This window comes from Anthonomus grandis, chromosome 24 (genome assembly GCF_022605725.1).
Source record: "Anthonomus grandis grandis chromosome 24, icAntGran1.3, whole genome shotgun sequence".
NCBI classification, from domain to species: domain Eukaryota; kingdom Metazoa; phylum Arthropoda; class Insecta; order Coleoptera; family Curculionidae; genus Anthonomus; species Anthonomus grandis.
In genome coordinates, this window is record NC_065569.1 from 1,255,359 (window position 1) to 1,277,356 (window position 21,998).

General features: G+C 32.4%; 1 protein-coding gene across 1 annotated transcript; it reads left to right on the top strand.

Moving 5' to 3' along the window:
• The first annotated feature begins 17,773 nt into the window (after nucleotides 1–17,773).
• On the top strand, nucleotides 17,774–21,767 carry LOC126749343 (uncharacterized). Its single transcript, XM_050459013.1, has 3 exons — nucleotides 17,774–18,127; nucleotides 19,815–20,411; nucleotides 21,688–21,767. The coding sequence occupies exons 1-3, from the start codon at nucleotides 17,842–17,844 to the stop codon at nucleotides 21,765–21,767; spliced, it is 963 nt and encodes a 320-aa protein (XP_050314970.1). The 5' UTR covers nucleotides 17,774–17,841.
• The last annotated feature ends 231 nt before the right edge of the window (nucleotides 21,768–21,998 follow it).

The window sequence follows — 21,998 nt, forward strand, 5'->3', positions numbered from 1 at the left end:
TCTGGACCGATTCCAATTGGTTTTAGTAGTTAAATTTCGATTATAAAAAGGGTCTTATTTTCGAACGGAAACGGGCGAAAAGCGCAGGTTTCTTGAAAAGATTCTTTTTTTTTTGAAAAAAAGAATTTAAAATTTTTTTGAAAAAAAGCTCTAAATATGTTATTTCTCTCATAAAACTAAGTCTTTTCGCCGAAAAACTTTTTTTATAAAAATTATGTTTTAGCCTCTGGACCATTTTGAATTTTTTTTTACGCAACTTTGATCGCTTATAATAAATCACCCTGTATACGGATCTGGCTCAAAAAGTATACAGATATGAATAACCAAAGACCCCTTATGTCCTGAAAATTTCAGGTCGATTAAAGGCTTTAAATTTGAGTTATCGCGTCTGACTCGATTTTGATCCGACTTTTTACCATTTTTTTACTTCAACTCGCAACTGTTTCCGTCGCGGCTGTCGGAAAAAAAAATTGTTTACGGATCCATCATTCCCAATGTATTGAGAGGCCACATGCCAAATTTCATCGTTTCACTAGCCATACAGCCAAAGTTATGAACTTTTATATCCCAAAAAACACAGTCGCGCGAGGTCTAGGTGACGCTCATAATATAGTCGCAGACGCTCCTATATAACGACAGCGAGGCGTCGTTCGGGTCAGGATTTTATTTTTGCGCGGCTATCGCCATCGTACGTATGGATTTTACCGACGTCCTTTCTATTAGTTGTGTTTTCTTGAGGTTCATAATATGGATCTTTCTAGCAGTAGTGATTCAAGTGATGAGATTGATTGGGTTGGGCAAATAAGTGTTGACCAAGATGATGATGAACAAGAAAAAAAATTTCCGATATTTGAGACAAATAATCCAAATCAAGAGGAGGCTGGACCTTCTGTTAAAAAAACTAAATGGAATGTAAAGTTTAATAATGAATGGAGCCAAACTTATTCTTGGATTGTTAAGGGAAAAGATATTTTACAAGCTAAATGTACGATTTGTGAATCACAATTTACAATAAATCACGGCGGAGAAAACGATATAATTAAACACATGAAAACAGAAAAACACAAAAAAAATTTGGCTAAAGGTTCACAAGAAAAAAAAATTGATAATTTTTTTTCAAAAAACAATTTAGACTTGGATTTAACCGCTCAAGCAGAATGTGCTTTCGTTTTTCACTCTATCAAACATGCTCATAGTTATTTATCAACTGATTGTGCGGAAAAAATATTTAAAACGATTTTTCAAGACTCAAAAATTGCCGAACGTTATTCCTGTGGTAGAACCAAAGCAACAAAAATTGTTACAAACATTTTTGGCCCAGAATCTAAACATATTATTTAAATGACTTAGCCAATAATCAGCTATTCTGCATAGCAACTGATGCGTCAAATAAAGGGAATGTTAAAACATTTCCCCTGTTTGCACGAAATTGTTGAAATTTTATTCGGCCACCTCAGAAAAGTCAGAAGATATTGCCAAATGTTTGGTAGAAAGTTTGACAGAAGCTAACTTAAATATTTTAAACGTTACGGCTTATTGCGCAGATAACGTTTCCGTAAACTTCGGCAAAAAGCAAAGTGTTATTACTGAACTCGACAAATTAAATCAAAATATTATTCCTGTTGGATGTGTTTGCCATATCATACATAATGCCGGGAAGCACGGGCAAGTAGCACTTAAGTATGATGTTGAATCTTTAGTTATTAAGTGTTACAATGAATTTAGTAGTAGCACAAAAAAAGTGAATGAATTAAAAGAATTTTTCATTTTTTGCGAAGAAGAATGGTCTGATTTATTAAGAGCCGTTCCAACAAGATGGCTTTATTTAATTCCTGCCACTGAACATCTTTTAAAACATTTTAGTCCCGTTAAATCATATTTTCAATCGCAAGAACGACCCCCGCCATTACTGGAAACTTTTTTTGAAGATGAGCTTGCTGAAGCTTATTTAGGTAAGCACATATTCATTATTTCAACGTCTTAAAATTTGTTATTTTAACGTTTTTTCCAGTTTTGTGTTTCAAGGTATTAATCTTTTGCTGGTGAAAATTTTTGAGTGTTGTTTCTATGATAAAGATCTTTACATAAAATAGTATTGTTCTTCTAAGCTACACGTTTTTTTTTAATTGTAGGTTTATTACTTATTATCGGAAATTCGATGCACAATACAATAACTAAGTTAGAATCTGAAAAAACGTTATTAATAGAATTATTTAATATTATGCAATCACTGAGATGCTCATTAAAATTAAAAAAGGAACAACAATTTTATGGATCCATAGCGCTTTCTCTATTAAGAAAGTGCGATGATCACACGAAAGTTACCATGTTTAAACGAGAAGCAGATGTATTTTTGGAGAGAATTATAAACTACTTGGAGAAATGGTAAATATTTTTTATAAACTAACCAATAAAGTAGTTAAAAACGTATTTAAATTAATTTATAGGTATAACTTTGGTGACGATAATAAGTTTAAATCACTTAGTGCAATGGCTTTGCAAAACAAGCCAAATATGAATAACTTTTTGAAAATTTGCGAAGATTTCCATATCGAAGTTAATGAAGATTTACTTTTTGATGAATATGTTACCTTACTAGATTTTAGAGAAACATTTTCGGGAAATTTTGATGAGCTAACTGCAGATCAGCAATGGGTAGCCTATTTCAAGAAAAGTAATGCCCCCGCGAGAGACGCGACCGCCTGTGGATTACAGTAGTACAAATAAGTAGTAAAGTTTAGTGGTGAAATTAGCCCTATAGAGATCTGCCATTTTTCAGGTAAGATTACATTTTTTTCCAAGAGAGTGGTGCAGTTTTGTTTTTGGATTGAGCAATGCCTCCTTGCTTAGCTTTGGGTAATTGTTCTGTATTTTAAAAGATGAGTAAACACTTTAGTCAGTTCTTGATAATTAATTTATTCAAATCGTTATACAAGAGTTTAATTTTTTGGCGTATATGTGATAGCGTTCCTTGATTTTCGGCGTGTAAAGCTCTTAAATGCTCGGAATGTATTAGTAAACTGGTAAATTTACGTTTTTTCGGCAATAAAATTTGATGTTTTTAATCGTATTTTAAGTCAGAAAACTTTAATCTTCCGCCCACTCTCAAAATACCATCAGGGTCTAAAAAGGGCGCCAAAGCTTTTAGCTTACTCCCTTTCAATACTTCACGGTGGGTTCTTAAATGACAAATGTCCGCATCAAACTCAGAATTTTGAATTAATTTGATTAGACGTAAAGAAGTTTTTGAAAATTCAGACTTTGACACAAAATTATCAATAAAATTTTGAATATCATATCGACCTTTAGAGCGATTTATGAATCTAAAGACGTAGGCCGCAACTGTTATTAATTGAGTAAAAGAAGAAAATGTAGAAAAAAGTTTATCAAAATTAAACAGGTTATCGGTCTGACATAAAAAATTCATATTTTGATTCTTGAATTCGGGAACATCTACAGGATTTTTGGAAAAATATGAAATATTGGTGGCTTTAGGCAAATTTTCTTTATCCTGTTTAAGGAACGAAGGACCATTCCAATATAAACTATTGGACAAAAAATCGTTAGTTTGAGAACCTCTAGACAATATATCAGCTGGGTTTTTATGAGTTGAAATATGATTCCAATCAGTTATATTGGTCAACTGTTGGATTTCAGAGACACGATTGCATATAAAAGTTTGCCAAGTTTTAGGCTCTCTTGACAACCAAGCTAACACTATGGTTGAATCGGTCCATAGATATATATTCTGAATCTCAAAGGAAATAGTGCTTAAACACTTGCTCACTTATTTAGCTAAGAGCACTGCAGCTTGGAGCTCAAGTCTTGGAATACTAATTGCCTGTACAGGAGCTACTCTTGTTTTGGCAAAGTACAAACGACAATCTATGGCTCCAACATTACTACTAGATCTTAGATAAACGCTACAGCCATAAGCACTCTCACTAGAGTCAGAAAACCCATGTAATTCGACCAAATTAGCACCTTTAATTAAAACTTGTCGAGGTATTTGTACAGTATTAATATATCATAATTGTTTCTTATATTCACACCATTGGGAATGTAATTCTATGGGTAAATTTTCATTCCATGATAACTGAAGTTTCCACAACTCTTGAATGATTAATTTTGCTCGGATAATTATGGGTCCAAGGAATCCCAATGGATCATATATTTTTGAAATGAAACTCAATATTGATCTTTTGGTAACAGAATTTGTCATAGAATCTTCAAGTTGAAGTTTATAAATAAAACAATCAGACATGGGTATCCAAGAAATTCCCAATGTTTTAGTGGTATTCTCATCTGATATGACATATTCTGATAAAGAATAATCATCATTACCTTCTAAAAACACACGGGAGTCATTTGACTTAAATTTTCTAATTTCAAATCCATAACTAGACAAAATTTTAGTAATTTTGTTTTTTACTTGAACTAAAGACTCTAAAGAAGAGTGACTAAGTAGAAAATCATCCACATAAAAATTTGAGCGTATAAAATCACTTTCAATAGGATTATGGGTTCGGACATCATCAGAAATTTGCTTAAGGCAAAAAGGCTAAAAATGAACTTGAAGCTAAACCATAAGTTACCGTATTTAGGCAAAACTCTTTAACAGGCAATGAAGGATCTTCACGCCAGTATCCGCTGCAAATTTCTGTGTTCCGGATGTACATTTATTTGTCTGTACATTTTGATTAAATCTCCTGTCAACGCATAATCATGATGACGGAATTTCAAAAGAATGGAACATAAGTCAGGTTGAACAGTGGCACCAACCTTTAAAACATCATTTAAACTTATATTGGTTGATGACTTTTGGCTACCATTAAAAACAACACGCAATTTACTAGTGGTGCTTTCAGCCTTTTCAACACAATGATGAGGCAAATAGAAACATAAATCGTTTCCAACACTGTACTCGACTTCAGACATGTGAGTCAAGGTTTCATATTCTCTCATGAATGAAGTAAATTCACAATAAGTAATTCACACATCTGGGAATTTTTTGAAAGTTTTCTCCCAACAGAATACAAAGTACGTAAAGCTATACCTTTAGTTTCACCTAAATCGGTATAATTATCCTTTAGAGGTAATTTTACTACAAAACGCCCTGCAACATCTCGTGTTGTATTATCTAAAAAATGCCTTTCAACTTCTGCTTCTTCTTGGGTGTTAACAAAATTTATTGTTGCTTGCTTGGCGTTCTTGAAAGAAGAGGAAAAGTCGAGGCGTCCCGTCTAGGGATGGCAACGATATATCGATGTTTTGTATATATCGATATATTTCACAAATATGTCGATAATTTATTTCGATATATAAAAAACTTTACTAATAATTTAATTTCAATTTGTGTGACTTTCATCGTTTACCGCTATCACTTTTGAGGTGCTTGAGACAGACCGTAACGGTTTACCTGGTTACGCAGTGACTTAGTGATGCAGCAAAATCCATAACAAGGAAGAAGAAAAGAAGAGCATCTTTTGACAGATGAGATAATGTGTGCATGTTTTTGTCAAATGTAATGTTAAGTCAAGTAATATCTTAATTATCTTATTGGTTATTGTCTAGTGTCTAGCCTTTGTCTTCTATGGCCTATGATTATTGGATATAGTACGTCGTGTTTTTTTTGTGGTCTCTGGTCTCAAAAATCTACTTTTAGTTTTGGTTTTGTGCAAGAAAACGTGTAGTATATTCAGTTTCGCGAGTCGTGAGTGCGCGAGTTTTGCAAAATACTAAAATGGCACCACCGAGAAGTAACTTTGGCTACATTTCACAAAAATTTCAAAGGGGCAAGCTCGATGCAATATATGCTTAAAAATCTTAAAGACCTCAGGAAATACCACTAATCTTAACAGTCATTTTAAGCAGAAGCATTCGGATTTAAACAAAGGCAAGGATGGTGAGTATGGTGACGGAAGTGCAAAGTACTCGGCAAAATCTAAAGATAAAGACGCAAGTAAAAACGAACCAATTCCTGGGGGTTCTGGAATAAGTAACGTGAGGACATATGTTTTTAATAATATACCATTTCTTTAATTTTATAATATTAAACTGTTTCTAGATAGAAACGTTATAATATCATAGAAAATATTGTTCTTTTTCTTGTTTGTGTGAAGTTATCCATAAAATGCCAGCCATAAAGTTACCGCTCCGCGTGTCCGGCCTACTATTTGTGTCAGCCGGATATTTTTAAAAATCTAAGAAAATGAACATCATCTGTATAAAATTACGTAATAGTACTAATTTTTATCTTTATTATGCATTAAAAAATAAATTTAATCTTAAAAAACATGAGGAAAAATAATATTTTTTAATGTTTAATATTAGTTATTTCATTTTCATAATTTCTGATATTTTATAGTGAATAAGTTCTTATATTTTAATACTTTTAAATATATATAAATTTAAATTCTATCTCATAAATAAAAATAAAATTTGAATGGAATCCAAATTTTTTTTCCAGATTTTGTATACTTGGTGCCCTCCTATTTTTATGCAAATCAGAGTGCATGAGTTTTGTTATATAAGGGATTTTTGGGACACTCTTAGGTATACACTAACATAAGTTTAGATAGATGCCACCCCTTCGTAACCTTTAGAAAAAATTAAATTTGGTCAAAATCCCGATTTTTTCAAGAATGTTCGTTATTTAATGCTCTCTTACTTTTATGCAAATCGGAGTGTATGAGTTTTGTTTTAATAGTGATATTAATGATACTTTTGAGTATACACTAACATAAGTTTAGATAGTTGCCACCCCTTCATAACCTGTAAAAAAAATTAAGTTTGGTCAAAATCCCGATTTTTTCAAGAATGTTCGTTATTTAGTGCTCTCTTACTTTTATGCAAATCGGAGTGCATGAGTTTTGTTTTAATAGTGATATTAAGGATACTATTGAGTATACACTAACATAAGTATAGATAGTTGCCACTCCTTCATAACCTCTAGAAAAAATTAAGTTTGGTCAAAATCCCGATTTTTTCAAGAATGTTTGTTATTTAGTGCCCTCTTACTTTTATGCAAATCGGAGTGCATGAGTTTTGTTTTAATAGTGATATTAAGGATACTTTTGAGTATACACTAACATAAGTTTAGATAGTTGCCACCCCTTCATAACCTCTAGAAAAAATTAAGTTTGGTCAAAATCCCGATTTTTTCAAGAATGTTCGATATTTAGTGCCCTCTTACTTTTATGCAAATCGGAGTGCATGAGTTTTGTTTTAATAGTGATATTAAGGATACTTTTGAGTATACACTAACATAAGTTTAGATAGTTGCCACCCCTTCATAACCTCTAGAAAAAATTAAGTTTGGTCAAAATCCCGACTTTTTCAAGAATGTTCGTTATTTAGTGCCCTCTTACTTTTATGCAAATCGGAGTGCATGAGTTTTGTTTTAAAAGTGATTTAAAGGATACTTTTGAGTATACGCTAACATAAGTTTAGATAGTTGCTACCCCTTCATAACCTCTAGAAAAAATTAAGTTTGGTCAAAATCCCGATTTTTTCAAGAATGTTCGTTATTTAGTGCCCTCTTACTTTTATGCAAATCGGAGTGCATGAGTTTTGTTTTAATAGTGATTTAAAGGATACTTTTGAGTATACACTAACATAAGTTTAGATAGTTGCCACCCCTTCATAACCTCTAGAAAAAATTAAGTTTGGTCAAAATCCCGATTTTTTCAAGAATGTTCGTTATTTAGTGCCCTCTTACTTTTATGCAAATCGGAGTGCATGAGTTTTGTTTTAATAGTGATTTAAAGGATACTTTTGAGTATACACTAACATAAGTTTAGATAGTTGCCACCCCTTCATAACCTCTAGAAAAAATTAAGTTTGGTCAAAATCCCGACTTTTTCAAGAATGTTCGTTATTTAGTGCCCTCTTACTTTTATGCAAATCGGAGTGCATGAGTTTTGTTTTAAAAGTGATTTAAAGGATACTTTTGAGTATACGCTAACATAAGTTTAGATAGTTGCCACCCCTTCATAACCTCTAGAAAAAATTAAGTTTGGTCAAAATCCCGATTTTTTCAAGAATGTTCGTTATTTAGTGCCCTCTTACTTTTATGCAAATCGGAGTGCATGAGTTTTGTTTTAAAAGTGATTTAAAGGATACTTTTGAGTATACGCTAACATAAGTTTAGATAGTTGCTACCCCTTCATAACCTCTAGAAAAAATTAAGTTTGGTCAAAATCCCGATTTTTTCAAGAATGTTCGTTATTTAGTGCCCTCTTACTTTTATGCAAATCGGAGTGCATGAGTTTTGTTTTAATAGTGATTTAAAGGATACTTTTGAGTATACACTAACATAAGTTTAGATAGTTGCCACCCCTTCATAACCTCTAGAAAAAATTAAGTTTGGTCAAAATCCCGATTTTTTCAAGAATGTTCGTTATTTAGTGCCCTCTTACTTTTATGCAAATCGGAGTGCATGAGTTTTGTTTTAATAGTGATTTAAAGGATACTTTTGAGTATACGCTAACATAAGTTTAGATAGTTGCCACCCCTTCATAACCTCTAGAAAAAATTAAGTTTGGTCAAAATCCCGATTTTTTCAAGAATGTTTGTTATTTAGTGCCCTCTTACTTTTATGCAAATCGGAGTGCATGAGTTTTGTTTTAACAGTAATATTAAGGATACTTTTGAGTATACACTAACATAAGTTTAGATAGTTGCCACCCCTTCATAACCTCTAGAAAAAATTAAGTTTGGTCAAAATCCCGATTTTTTCAAGAATGCTTGTTATTTAGTGCCCTCTTACTTTTATGCAAATCGGAGTGCATGAGTTTTGTTTTAATAGTGATATTAAGGATACTTTTGAGTATACACTAACATAAGTTTAGATAGTTGCCACCCCTTCATAACCTCTAGAAAAAATTAAGTTTGGTCAAAATCCCGATTTTTTCAAGAATGTTCGTTATTTAGTGCCCTCTTACTTTTATGCAAATCGGAGTGCATGAGTTTTGTTTTAATAGTGATTTAAAGGATACTTTTGAGTATACGCTAACATAAGTTTAGATAGTTGCCACTCCTTCATAACCTCTAGAAAAAATTAAGTTTGGTCAAAATCCCGATTTTTTCAAGAATGTTCGTTATTTAGTGCCCTCTTACTTTTATGCAAATCGGAGTGCATGAGTTTTGTTTTAAAAGTGATTTAAAGGATACTTTTGAGTATACGCTAACATAAGTTTAGATAGTTGCCACCCCTTCATAACCTCTAGAAAAAATTAAGTTTGGTCAAAATCCCGATTTTTTCAAGAATGTTCGTTATTTAGTGCCCTCTTACTTTTATGCAAATCGGAGTGCATGAGTTTTGTTTTAAAAGTGATTTAAAGGATACTTTTGAGTATACGCTAACATAAGTTTAGATAGTTGCTACCCCTTCATAACCTCTAGAAAAAATTAAGTTTGGTCAAAATCCCAATTTTTTCAAGAATGTTTGTTATTTAGTGCCCTCTTACTTTTATGCAAATCGGAGTGCATGAGTTTTGTTTTAATAGTGATATTAAGGATACTTTTGAGTATACACTAACATAAGTTTAGATAGTTGCCACCCCTTCATAACCTCTAGAAAAAATTAAGTTTGGTCAAAATCCCGATTTTTTCAAGAATGTTTGTTATTTAGTGCCCTCTTACTCTTATGCAAATCGGAGTGCATGAGTTTTGTTTTAACAGGAATATTAAGGATACTTTTGAGTATACACTAACATAAGTTTAGATAGTTGCCACCCCTTCATAACCTCTAGAAAAAATTAAGTTTGGTCAAAATCCCGATTTTTTCAAGAATGTTTGTTATTTAGTGCCCTCTTACTTTTATGCAAATCGGAGTGCATGAGTTTTGTTTTAATAGTGATATTAAGGATACTTTTGAGTATACGCTAACATAAGTTTAGATAGTTGCCACTCCTTCATAACCTCTAGAAAAAATTAAGTTTGGTCAAAATCCCGATTTTTTCAAGAATGTTTGTTATTTAGTGCCCTCTTACTTTTATGCAAATCGGAGTGCATGAGTTTTGTTTTAATAGTGATATTAAGGATACTTTTGAGTATACGCTAACATAAGTTTAGATAGTTGCCACTCCTTCATAACCTCTAGAAAAAATTAAGTTTGGTCAAAATCCCGATTTTTTCAAGAATGTTTGTTATTTAGTGCCCTCTTACTTTTATGCAAATCGGAGTGCATGAGTTTTGTTTTAATAGTGATATTAAGGATACTTTTGAGTATACGCTAACATAAGTTTAGATAGTTGCCACCCCTTCATAACCTCTAAAAAAAATGAAATTTGGTCAAAATCCCAATTTTTTCAAGAATGTTCGTTATTTAGTGCCCTCTTACTTTTATGCAAATCGGAGTGCATGAGTTTTGTTTTAATAGTGATTTAAAGGATACTTTTGAGTATACGCCAACATAAGTTTAGATAGTTGCCACTCCTTCATAACCTCTAGAAAAAATTAAGTTTGGTCAAAATCCCGATTTTTTCAAGAATGTTTGTTATTTAGTGCCCTCTTACTTTTATGCAAATCGGAGTGCATGAGTTTTGTTTTAATAGTGATATTAAGGATACTTTTGAGTATACACTAACATAAGTTTAGATAGTTGCCACCCCTTCATAACCTCTAAAAAAAATTAAGTTTGGTCAAAATCCCGATTTTTTCAAGAATGTTTGTTATTTAGTGCCCTCTTACTTTTATGCAAATCGGAGTGCATGAGTTTTGTTTTAAAAGTGATTTAAAGGATACTTTTGAGTATACGCTAACATAAGTTTAGATAGTTGCCACTCCTTCATAACCTCTAGAAAAAATTAAGTTTGGTCAAAATCCCGATTTTTTCAAGAATGTTCGTTATTTAGTGCCCTCTTACTTTTATGCAAATCGGAGTGCATGAGTTTTGTTTTAATAGTGATTTAAAGGATACTTTTGAGTATACGCTAACATAAGTTTAGATAGTTGCCACCCCTTCATAACCTCTAAAAAAAATTAAGTTTGGTCAAAATCCCGATTTTTTCAAGAATGTTCGTTATTTAGTGCCCTCTTACTTTTATGCAAATCGGAGTGCATGAGTTTTGTTTTAATAGTGATTTAAAGGATACTTTTGAGTATACGCTAACATAAGTTTAGATAGTTGCCACCCCTTCATAACCTCTAGAAAAAATTAAGTTTGGTCAAAATCCCGATTTTTTCAAGAATGTTTGTTATTTAGTGCCCTCTTACTTTTATGCAAATCGGAGTGCATGAGTTTTGTTTTAAAAGTGATTTAAAGGATACTTTTGAGTATACGCTAACATAAGTTTAGATAGTTGCCACCCCTTCATAACCTCTAGAAAAAATTAAGTTTGGTCAAAATCCCGATTTTTTCAAGAATGTTTGTTATTTAGTGCCCTCTTACTTTTATGCAAATCGGAGTGCATGAGTTTTGTTTTAATAGTGATTTAAAGGATACTTTTGAGTATACGCTAACATAAGTTTAGATAGTTGCCACCCCTTCATAACCTCTAAAAAAAATTAAGTTTGGTCAAAATCCCGATTTTTTCAAGAATGTTCGTTATTTAGTGCCCTCTTACTTTTATGCAAATCGGAGTGCATGAGTTTTGTTTTAAAAGTGATTTAAAGGATACTTTTGAGTATACGCTAACATAAGTTTAGATAGTTGCCACCCCTTCATAACCTCTAGAAAAAATTAAGTTTGGTCAAAATCCCGATTTTTTCAAGAATGTTCGTTATTTAGTGCCCTCTTACTTTTATGCAAATCGGAGTGCATGAGTTTTGTTTTAATAGTGATATTAAGGATACTTTTGAGTATACACTAACATAAGTTTAGATAGTCGCCACCCCTTCATAACCTCTAGAAAAAATTAGGTTTGGTCAAAATCCCGATTTTTTCAAGAATGTTGGTTATTTAGTGCCCTCTTACTTTTATGCAAATCGGAGTGCATGAGTTTTGTTTTAAAAGTGATTTAAAGGATACTTTTGAGTATACGCTAACATAAGTTTAGATAGTTGCCACCCCTTCATAACCTCTAGAAAAAATTAAGTTTGGTCAAAATCCCGATTTTTTCAAGAATGTTTGTTATTTAGTGCCCTCTTACTTTTATGCAAATCGGAGTGCATGAGTTTTGTTTTAATAGTGATATTAAGGATACTTTTGAGTATACACTAACATAAGTTTAGATAGTTGCCACCCCTTCATAACCTCTAGAAAAAATTAAGTTTGGTCAAAATCCCGATTTTTTCAAGAATGTTCGTTATTTAGTGCCCTCTTACTTTTATGCAAATCGGAGTGCATGAGTTTTGTTTTAATAGTGATTTAAAGGATACTTTTGAGTATACGCTAACATAAGTTTAGATAGTTGCCACCCCTTCATAACCTCTAAAAAAAATTAAGTTTGGTCAAAATCCCGATTTTTTCAAGAATGTTCGTTATTTAGTGCCCTCTTACTTTTATGCAAATCGGAGTGCATGAGTTTTGTTTTAAAAGTGATTTAAAGGATACTTTTGAGTATACGCTAACATAAGTTTAGATAGTTGCCACCCCTTCATAACCTCTAGAAAAAATTAAGTTTGGTCAAAATCCCGATTTTTTCAAGAATGTTCGTTATTTAGTGCCCTCTTACTTTTATGCAAATCGGAGTGCATGAGTTTTGTTTTAATAGTGATTTAAAGGATACTTTTGAGTATACGCTAACATAAGTTTAGATAGTTGCCACCCCTTCATAACCTCTAAAAAAAATTAAGTTTGGTCAAAATCCCGATTTTTTCAAGAATGTTCGTTATTTAGTGCCCTCTTACTTTTATGCAAATCGGAGTGCATGAGTTTTGTTTTAAAAGTGATTTAAAGGATACTTTTGAGTATACGCTAACATAAGTTTAGATAGTTGCCACCCCTTCATAACCTCTAGAAAAAATTAAGTTTGGTCAAAATCCCGATTTTTTCAAGAATGTTCGTTATTTAGTGCCCTCTTACTTTTATGCAAATCGGAGTGCATGAGTTTTGTTTTAATAGTGATTTAAAGGATACTTTTGAGTATACGCTAACATAAGTTTAGATAGTTGCCACCCCTTCATAACCTCTAAAAAAAATTAAGTTTGGTCAAAATCCCGATTTTTTCAAGAATGTTCGTTATTTAGTGCCCTCTTACTTTTATGCAAATCGGAGTGCATGAGTTTTGTTTTAAAAGTGATTTAAAGGATACTTTTGAGTATACGCTAACATAAGTTTAGATAGTTGCCACCCCTTCATAACCTCTAGAAAAAATTAAGTTTGGTCAAAATCCCGATTTTTTCAAGAATGTTCGTTATTTAGTGCCCTCTTACTTTTATGCAAATCGGAGTGCATGAGTTTTGTTTTAATAGTGATTTAAAGGATACTTTTGAGTATACGCTAACATAAGTTTAGATAGTTGCCACCCCTTCATAACCTCTAGAAAAAATTAAGTTTGGTCAAAATCCCGATTTTTTCAAGAATGTTTGTTATTTAGTGCCCTCTTACTTTTATGCAAATCGGAGTGCATGAGTTTTGTTTTAATAGTGATTTAAAGGATACTTTTGAGTATACGCTAACATAAGTTTAGATAGTTGCCACCCCTTCATAACCTCTAAAAAAAATTAAGTTTGGTCAAAATCCCGATTTTTTCAAGAATGTTCGTTATTTAGTGCCCTCTTACTTTTATGCAAATCGGAGTGCATGAGTTTTGTTTTAAAAGTGATTTAAAGGATACTTTTGAGTATACGCTAACATAAGTTTAGATAGTTGCCACCCCTTCATAACCTCTAGAAAAAATTAAGTTTGGTCAAAATCCCGATTTTTTCAGGAATGTTTGTTATTTAGTGCCCGCTTACTTTTATGCAAATCGGAGTGCATGAGTTTTGTTTTAATAGTGATATTAAGGATACTTTTGAGTATACACTAACATAAGTTTAGATAGTTGCCACCCCTTCATAACCTCTAGAAAAAATTAAGTTTGGTCAAAATCCCGATTTTTTCAAGAATGTTTGTTATTTAGTGCCCTCTTACTTTTATGCAAATCGGAGTGCATGAGTTTTGTTTTAATAGTGATATTAAGGATACTTTTGAGTATACACTAACATAAGTTTAGATAGTTGCAACCCCTTCATAACATCTAAAAAAAATGAAATTTGGTCAAAATCCCGATTTTTTCAAGAATGTTCGTTATTTAGTGCCCTCTTACTTTTATGCAAATTGGAGCGCATGAGTTTTGTTTTAATAGTGATATTAAGGATACTTTTGAGTATACACTAACATAAGTTTAGATAGTTGCCACCCCTTCATAACCTCTAGAAAAAATTAAGTTTGGTCAAAATCCCGATTTTTTCAAGAATGTTCGTTATTTAGTGCCCTCTTACTTTTATGCAAATCGGAGTGCATGAGTTTTGTTTTAATAGTGATTTAAAGGATACTTTTGAGTATCCTTTAAATTTGCTTTAGATTTTGACCAAACTTAATTTTTTCTAGAGGTTATGAAGGGGTGGCAACTATCTAAACTTATGTTAGTGTATACTCAAAAGTATCCTTAATATCACTATTAAAACAAAACTCATGCACTCCGATTTGCATAAAAGTAAGAGGGCACTAAATAACGAACATTCTTGAAAAAATCGGGATTTTGACCAAACTTAATTTTTTCTAGAGGCTATGAAGGGGTGGGCAACTATCTAAACTTATGTTAGTGTATACTCAAAAGTATCCTTAATATCACTATTAAAACAAAACTCATGCACTCCGATTTGCATAAAAGTAAGAGGGCACTAAATAACGAACATTCTTGAAAAAATCGGGATTTTGACCAAATTTCATTTTTTTTAGAGGTTATGAAGGGGTGACAACTATCTAAACTTATGTTAGTGTATACTCAAAAGTATCCTTAATATCACTATTAAAACAAAACTCATACACTCCGATTTGCATAAAAGTAAGAGAGCATTAAATAACGAACATTCTTGAAAAAATCGGGATTTTGACCAAATTTAATTTTTTCTAAAGGTTACGAAGGGGTGGCATCTATCTAAACTTATGTTAGTGTATACCTAAGAGTGTCCCAAAAATCCCTTATATAACAAAACTCATGCACTCTGATTTGCATAAAAATAGGAGGGCACCAAGTATACAAAATCTGGAAAAAAAATTTGGATTCCATTCAAATTTTATTTTTATTTATGAGATAGAATTTAAATTTATATATATTTAAAAGTATTAAAATATAAGAACTCATTCACCATAAAATATCAGAAATTATGAAAATGAAATAACAAATATTAAACATTAAAAAATATTATTTTTCCTCATATACGCTTGTTTTTTAAGATTAAATTTATTTTTTAATGCATAATAAAGATAAAAATTAGTACTATTACGTAATTTTATACAGAAGATGTTCATTTCCTTAGATTTTTAAAAATATCCGGCCTGACACAAATAGTAGGCCGGTCACGCGGAGCGGTAACTTTATGGCTGGCATTTTATGGATAACTTCACACAAACCTTTTTCTTTGTGTTTATTATAAGTACCTTTAAATTCTACAAGGTTTTTTATAAAACAAAAAAAAAGTTTTTTTTTTATACCACCTGGGTTTTACACAAATAATCAAAACTTTTTACATTTCCAGAAGACAAATGCTGAAGAAAATATAGATTTAATGGATAATGAATCTATATCGAGGGAATCAACACAATCGACTGTCACAAGAAGCATCAACGTCATCAGTATCAGAATTTAGTGGTGGTAGAAAACACAATCTATTAACAACATTAAAACAACCAACAATCACAAGTTCCACTAAAAAGGTCTGCTCTTATACAGGTAATGTTTTACAGCATATTTTTAAGCTTTTTTTTTAACTTAGGAAGTTTTCAAATCAATACCCAAAAAAGCTTATTAATTATTAAAGTCGAGAAATTGTTTAATTTGAATTTTTCTATGGTAGTCAACATAATAAGGATTTATTTTTCTGACTTTTTATGCTTAAAAGATGATAAATTTATAGATTTCTTTCTAAATATTATGAACAACCTACCCCCTTATTTAAAAACATATTAATTTCTTTTACATAAATAAATTAGTGCATTAATAGATAGAGAGAATAGTTTTAGAACAAAAAAAATTATCTGATCGTACTCGAGAATATTTTCTGCTTACATCACTAATTGACAGTTACTTAATACTTACACAGACAATGCTGCAAATATTGTAAAGGCAGTTAACGACAACGACACATTTGGGAAAAAGAAACATGTGCCATGTTTTGCACATACTTTGAACCTTCTTTGTGAAAATGGTATTAAAAACACAGAAGGTCTCCAGCCACTCATTGAAAAAGTAAGAACAATCGTTGTATATTTCAAAAGAAGTGTCAAAGCAAGTGATCTACTGCGTAAAATTCAACGCGATACTGGGATACCTGAAGGAAACCCTAAAAAATTAATCCTAGACGTTAAGACCAGATGGAATTCGACGTTTTATATGCTAAATAGATTCTTGGAACTTGCGCCTCAAATCAACACCATTATACTATCCAATGTAGATGCACCAATAATGCTAAGTGGAATCGAGTTGGAACAACTGAAGGAAATTGCTCTATCCTTTGGAGCAAATGACTAAGGAAATTAGTGGTCAAAATAATGTTACCATTAGTAAAATTATTCCAATGGTAGCATGCCTATTTGAAACGTATGAAAGTGACCAACGATGTCTTAATTATTAAATAGCAAAAAATTTAAAATCAGAACTTTTAAAAGAGTTTTATAAGAGATTTAACGGAATTGAAAGGTCTTTTTTACCCTCAGTTGCAACTGTTGTTGATCCGAGATTCAAAAATCTTCATTTTAAGGATCCAATTGCCATATCAAATGCCATAAGGCACTTAAAATCTGAAATTGCTCAGGCCACTCAAGGGGGATCATTTTCCTCATCATTAGAGTCAGAGCTTGTTTCAGATCATGAGGAAGAAACTTTTGACATATGGGCACAGCACAAAAAAATACCCACTCAAAGAAAAAAACTACGACCTCTGATGTTGGGCCCGATGAAGTAACACAATATCTTAGTGTTCCAGTCAGAAGCTTAAAGGAAGATCCTCTGGAATTGTGGGGGGAAATGAAGGGTGTTTATCCAAACTTATTTAAGGTGGCAATCAAATACTTCTCTGCAGTGGCAACTTCTGTACCAAGTGAACGGTTATTTTCAAAGGCTGGTTTGACAGCAACAAAAAGTAGAAACCGTTTGACTGGCAAAAGATTATCCAAGTTATTATTTCTAAGTTCCCTTCCAGAGACTTTTCGCATAATGTAGTTTTCGAGTTTCGAGTACTAATAAATGTACGGTTTAGTTTTCAAGAATTTTTTTTTGTTACTTAATAAATTTATTTTTGGAAATAAATAATTATTTTTTGTAAAGAATGTGGCTGTTTTTTAATTTGTAATATTTCCAACATATATAAATGCTTTGCGACTTGTGACATTTAGCAATTTAAAAAAAAATCGATATATTGGATATATCGATGTTTTTGTTATGATACTCGTATATCGAATGTATCGATATACTCTTTCAATATATCATATGATTCGATATATCGATATATTTTCTTATTTTGCCATCGCTAGTCCCGTCAAGGGCGCTGTGGTCTCAGTAGCTGTAGTTCAGCTAACCGCAGGTAAAACAGGTTCATCAAGACAAGGTAAGTGGCGCGTTACAAACGCCGTCCGATAGATGGCGTCAGTAGGACTGAACTTTGAATAAAATAACGTTGAAGCCGGGCGTCCACCGAAAGCGGTGCTGTGCTGTGCTGGGTGGAGCGGCGTTGAGCGGTGCTGGGTTGCCAATGCATTCTTATGAAGTACCGTCCACTAAAGCTGGGGCGCTGTGCGGCGAGACAAGCTATGTCGTGCGGGGCCGCATGACTTCGCTTTGTGTTCGATTGACGCTGTGCGGAGACGGGCAAACTCGTTTTGTTTTTTTTTTATTAATTACGATAAAAATGGAACAATTCATTGAAACTGTGAGATTAAATCCTTGCCTATGGAAAGTAGATGAAAAGAACTATAAAAGTCAAGACGCACGTGATATTGTCTGGGAAGAAGTCTCAAAAAAGTGCAATATAACAGACGGTAAGTTTAAATAAATAAAATTAAAATCACACAAATTCACACAGAATTAAAAATTAAAAACAAAATTAAACACAAAATTAAAAAATCACACAGATTGGTCCGAAAAAGTTAAGATAGAAAAATGAACTTTATTTCACTCCATCTTTTAACAGAATTAGCTCTAGAGTCCCATAAAGTCGTAAAAGTCACTATATTATTTATTTGGCATCCTGTATTTTAAAAACAGTTGGATAAAGATAAAAGTGTGATACATTAAAGTTTTTAGAATCTAGTGTGAAATGTGAAATCCAAAAAAGTAACAATATTAGGCTGTTTCATTCAAAATAAGCAATAAATCACTATATTATTTATTTGGCATCCTGTATTTTAAAAACAGTTGGATAAAGATAAAAGTGTGATACATTAAAGTTTTTAGAATCTAGTGTGAAATGTGAAATCCAAAAAAGTAACAATATTAGGCTGTTTCATTCAAAATAAGCGAGTAGGGGTGTAGTTTACAGTAGTGTGGTTACGTAAAACACCCTGTATACCTATATTATTTATCTATATTCCATACTTACCTAAAGTAAATGGTTACTAAGGTATAGGGTGTTAAATTTTAATATTTATTTTTATTTATTCTTTATTTTAACTCGAAAAGAACCATTTATTCAAGAAATTTGGTACAGGATACTTAAAATAAATACAAAACGTACGACAATTTGTTTTATTACTCCTGGTTATTTACATAATTTTATCTTGCCACGGAATCCTTCCTGTGTCAGAGTTAAAGTAGTTACAAAAGTTCTGCCTTATGGCAAAAGATTCAGCTGTTGCTCTTACACCTCTATGTGCTAATGGCAACCACTGATTTTCAGGCAAACTTTTTCCTAATTGTTCTTCATTTATATTAGGCGATCTACCTTCCCTAGTGCCTAAATAATTATGTAGAACACAGGTCGCTTTAATTATGCTATCTATACTCTCCAATTTGCATTCCAATGGACGTTTATAGATTCGAAATCTTGCTGCCAATATACCGAAAGTATTTTCTATAACTCGTCTAGCTCTGCTCAAGCGATAATTAAAAACACGATTTTCTTTATTTAAAGATCGTCTTGGAAATGGTCTCATTAGATTTACCATGAGCGGAAATGCCTCATCTCCGACTAATACGAAGGGAAAATTATATTCATTATAATTTTCCATGAGACTAGGTTCAGGAAAATTAAACGAATTTGTTTTTAACCTTCGCCCAATAGGACTATCAGCAAATATTCCCCCGTCACTAAATCTGCCTGATGACCCAATGTCGACTGCAATCAGTTGATAATTGGCACTTGCTATGGCCATCAATACTACAGAAAAAGTTTTCTTGTAGTTAAAAAACGATGAACCTGAATTCGGTGGGGCTTTTATAACCACATGCTTGCCGTCTATAGCACCGACACATTTTGGAAACTGCCATCGTTCTCTAAATTCCAATTCATAGGCTTTCCAAGACTCTTGGTCGGGCATTTTCATGAATGTCGGTTGCAACTGGGACCAAAGGGATGAACAAACTTCATTAACTATCTTTGAGACAGTTCTTTCTCCTAAACGGAAACTATATCCAATTGTTTTGTAGGAATCGCCCGTCGCTAGAAATCTAAAAAAAAAAAGTTTTTTTTTAATTTTATTAATATTTAAATTAGTTTTTTTTTTTTAGGAAAAGAGGCTAAACGGGTATGGAAAAAGTTAAGGGATTCTTTCAGGGACGCTTTAAAAAGGCAAAATGAATGTAAAAGTGGGGACGCAGCACCTGCGGTAAAACGGTTGTGGGTATACCAAAAACAAATGGAATTTTTGATTCCATATATGACCAACCGAAAAAGATGTTCCAACGTAGCTGACACGCAATCATCAAACGAAAATACAATGGAAACATGGCCACATGAAGAAATACAAACTCAAAACGAACAATCACACAGTGACTTTGAACACACGGTAGTGACTGACGAAGAAACTCAAATAAGTAGTAGAGAAACCCAAGAGAAAAATCCTGAGTTTATAGAGCCTGTTAAGAAGAAAAAAAGTCAATGGCAAAAAAACGTTGTATCGATAATGAAACAACAAGCTGAAAAAAGGGAGGCTAGGGCTGCTGAGCGAGACGCTCAAAGAAAAGAATTTGAACAAAAATTGCGGTCGAATGATCCTCTTAAGGAATTTTTCAACAGTAGGTATTTAACAACAGCTGCTATGCCTCCACATTTACAAGTTTCCATTAAGCGAAAAATATTTGATGCTGTTACTGAGGCGGAACTGAGTAATTTTACGAGCCACGCCAGCAGCAGCACTGGTACTCACGGTTCCCAACATTACTTTCACACACTACAGCCACCCCAACATTCGAACTCAATTTATAATAATCATAATCATCATCATCATACTTCTACTCCGCTACCGTCACCACAATCAACATCCAACCAGTCATCAAGCGACGAAACTGCAGGAAGCTACTTTGGAAATTGGAATTTAGATAATCCATAATTATTATATTAATATTACTATTAGCTATTATAGCAGAAATATTAATTATTTATTTAATACCTATTAGATTATTTTTTTATGATGGAATAAATTTGTGTCAGGAAAAACTAAAAATATTACTTTTAAATAATCAAAAAAATAACTTACCTTAAACATACACCCAAACGCTCCTCTGTTGTGACACTTTCTCGGTAGTTCGTATTAAGCTTTATAATTTCAAATCTTATTAATTCATGAATTTCCACAAACTGAGCTCTAGAAAGCCTAAAGTAATTTTTAAACTGCTCATCACTTAACACTGGAATTAATTTATGAAATTCGCCAAATTGTTTTCGCTCTACTAAATGATTTGATATCCAAAATCTGTGTTTTCTTTTATCCGCCATAAGCATACAACTTAATAAATTATTTGTATGCTCATCTTCGGAATCATCCTCTTCTGAACTTAAATCAAAAAGATTCTTTTCAATTTCTATATTATTAAACATAATTAAAAGATTAATAATTTATAAGATCATATTATGCTTGCTAACGCACGACAAACTTTTGGTGGACTGTCCAACTACAGCTTTGCCCAGCACAGCACAGCATAGCCCAACGCAGCACAGCACAGCACCGCTTTCGGTGGACGCCCGGCTTGAGGGTACACTCGCAGTCCGAACGGTTGTTTTAAATTTACTTTTCTTTATTATCATTACATTTTGTAACTAGGTACTTGTATATGTATTTTAGTACTTATACAGGGTGTTGCACCGCCAGGCGGGACATAGGAAATCCCATGTAATTTTTAATACGGTCAATATTGGCTTCCCTAATTATTTTAGAGAAAAATGTATTGAAAAAATTTAAAGAGCACCAAAATATGTAACCTACAAAACGTCGCTTTGGTAGTGAAGAGTCGTAACCCACAAAAAATTGAAAATTGAGTTAAGACTGTCAACAAATAGTAAAAAGTATAAATTTTGATTATTAAAAGTATCCTAAGCCACAACCTATATAAAGTCCCTGAAACATAAAATTTGCTAAGAGATCTAACCCACATTTTAATATAGTGAATAGGCATAAGCAGCTTAGCACTTTTAGCAACTGCGTTTTTAAGCGTTATGGATCAAAATATTATAGATGTGAATAAAACTAATCCACATTTTTATGGTTTCTGTGTTGGCTCTTGCGTCTCTGTTTCGGCCCGCTCGTGAATGCTGAGTATCTTTTTATCTCTTTTTGGTGTCGTTAGTTAAAAAAGAATCAATATACACACAAAGTCTACTAAATTACCTTTCGAAATCGCTATTTGTTTATGTTTTGGAATAATAATTGCACGCATTTAGTGCGCTTTGTATTCTTGAGTTAGAGCGTTGACTGT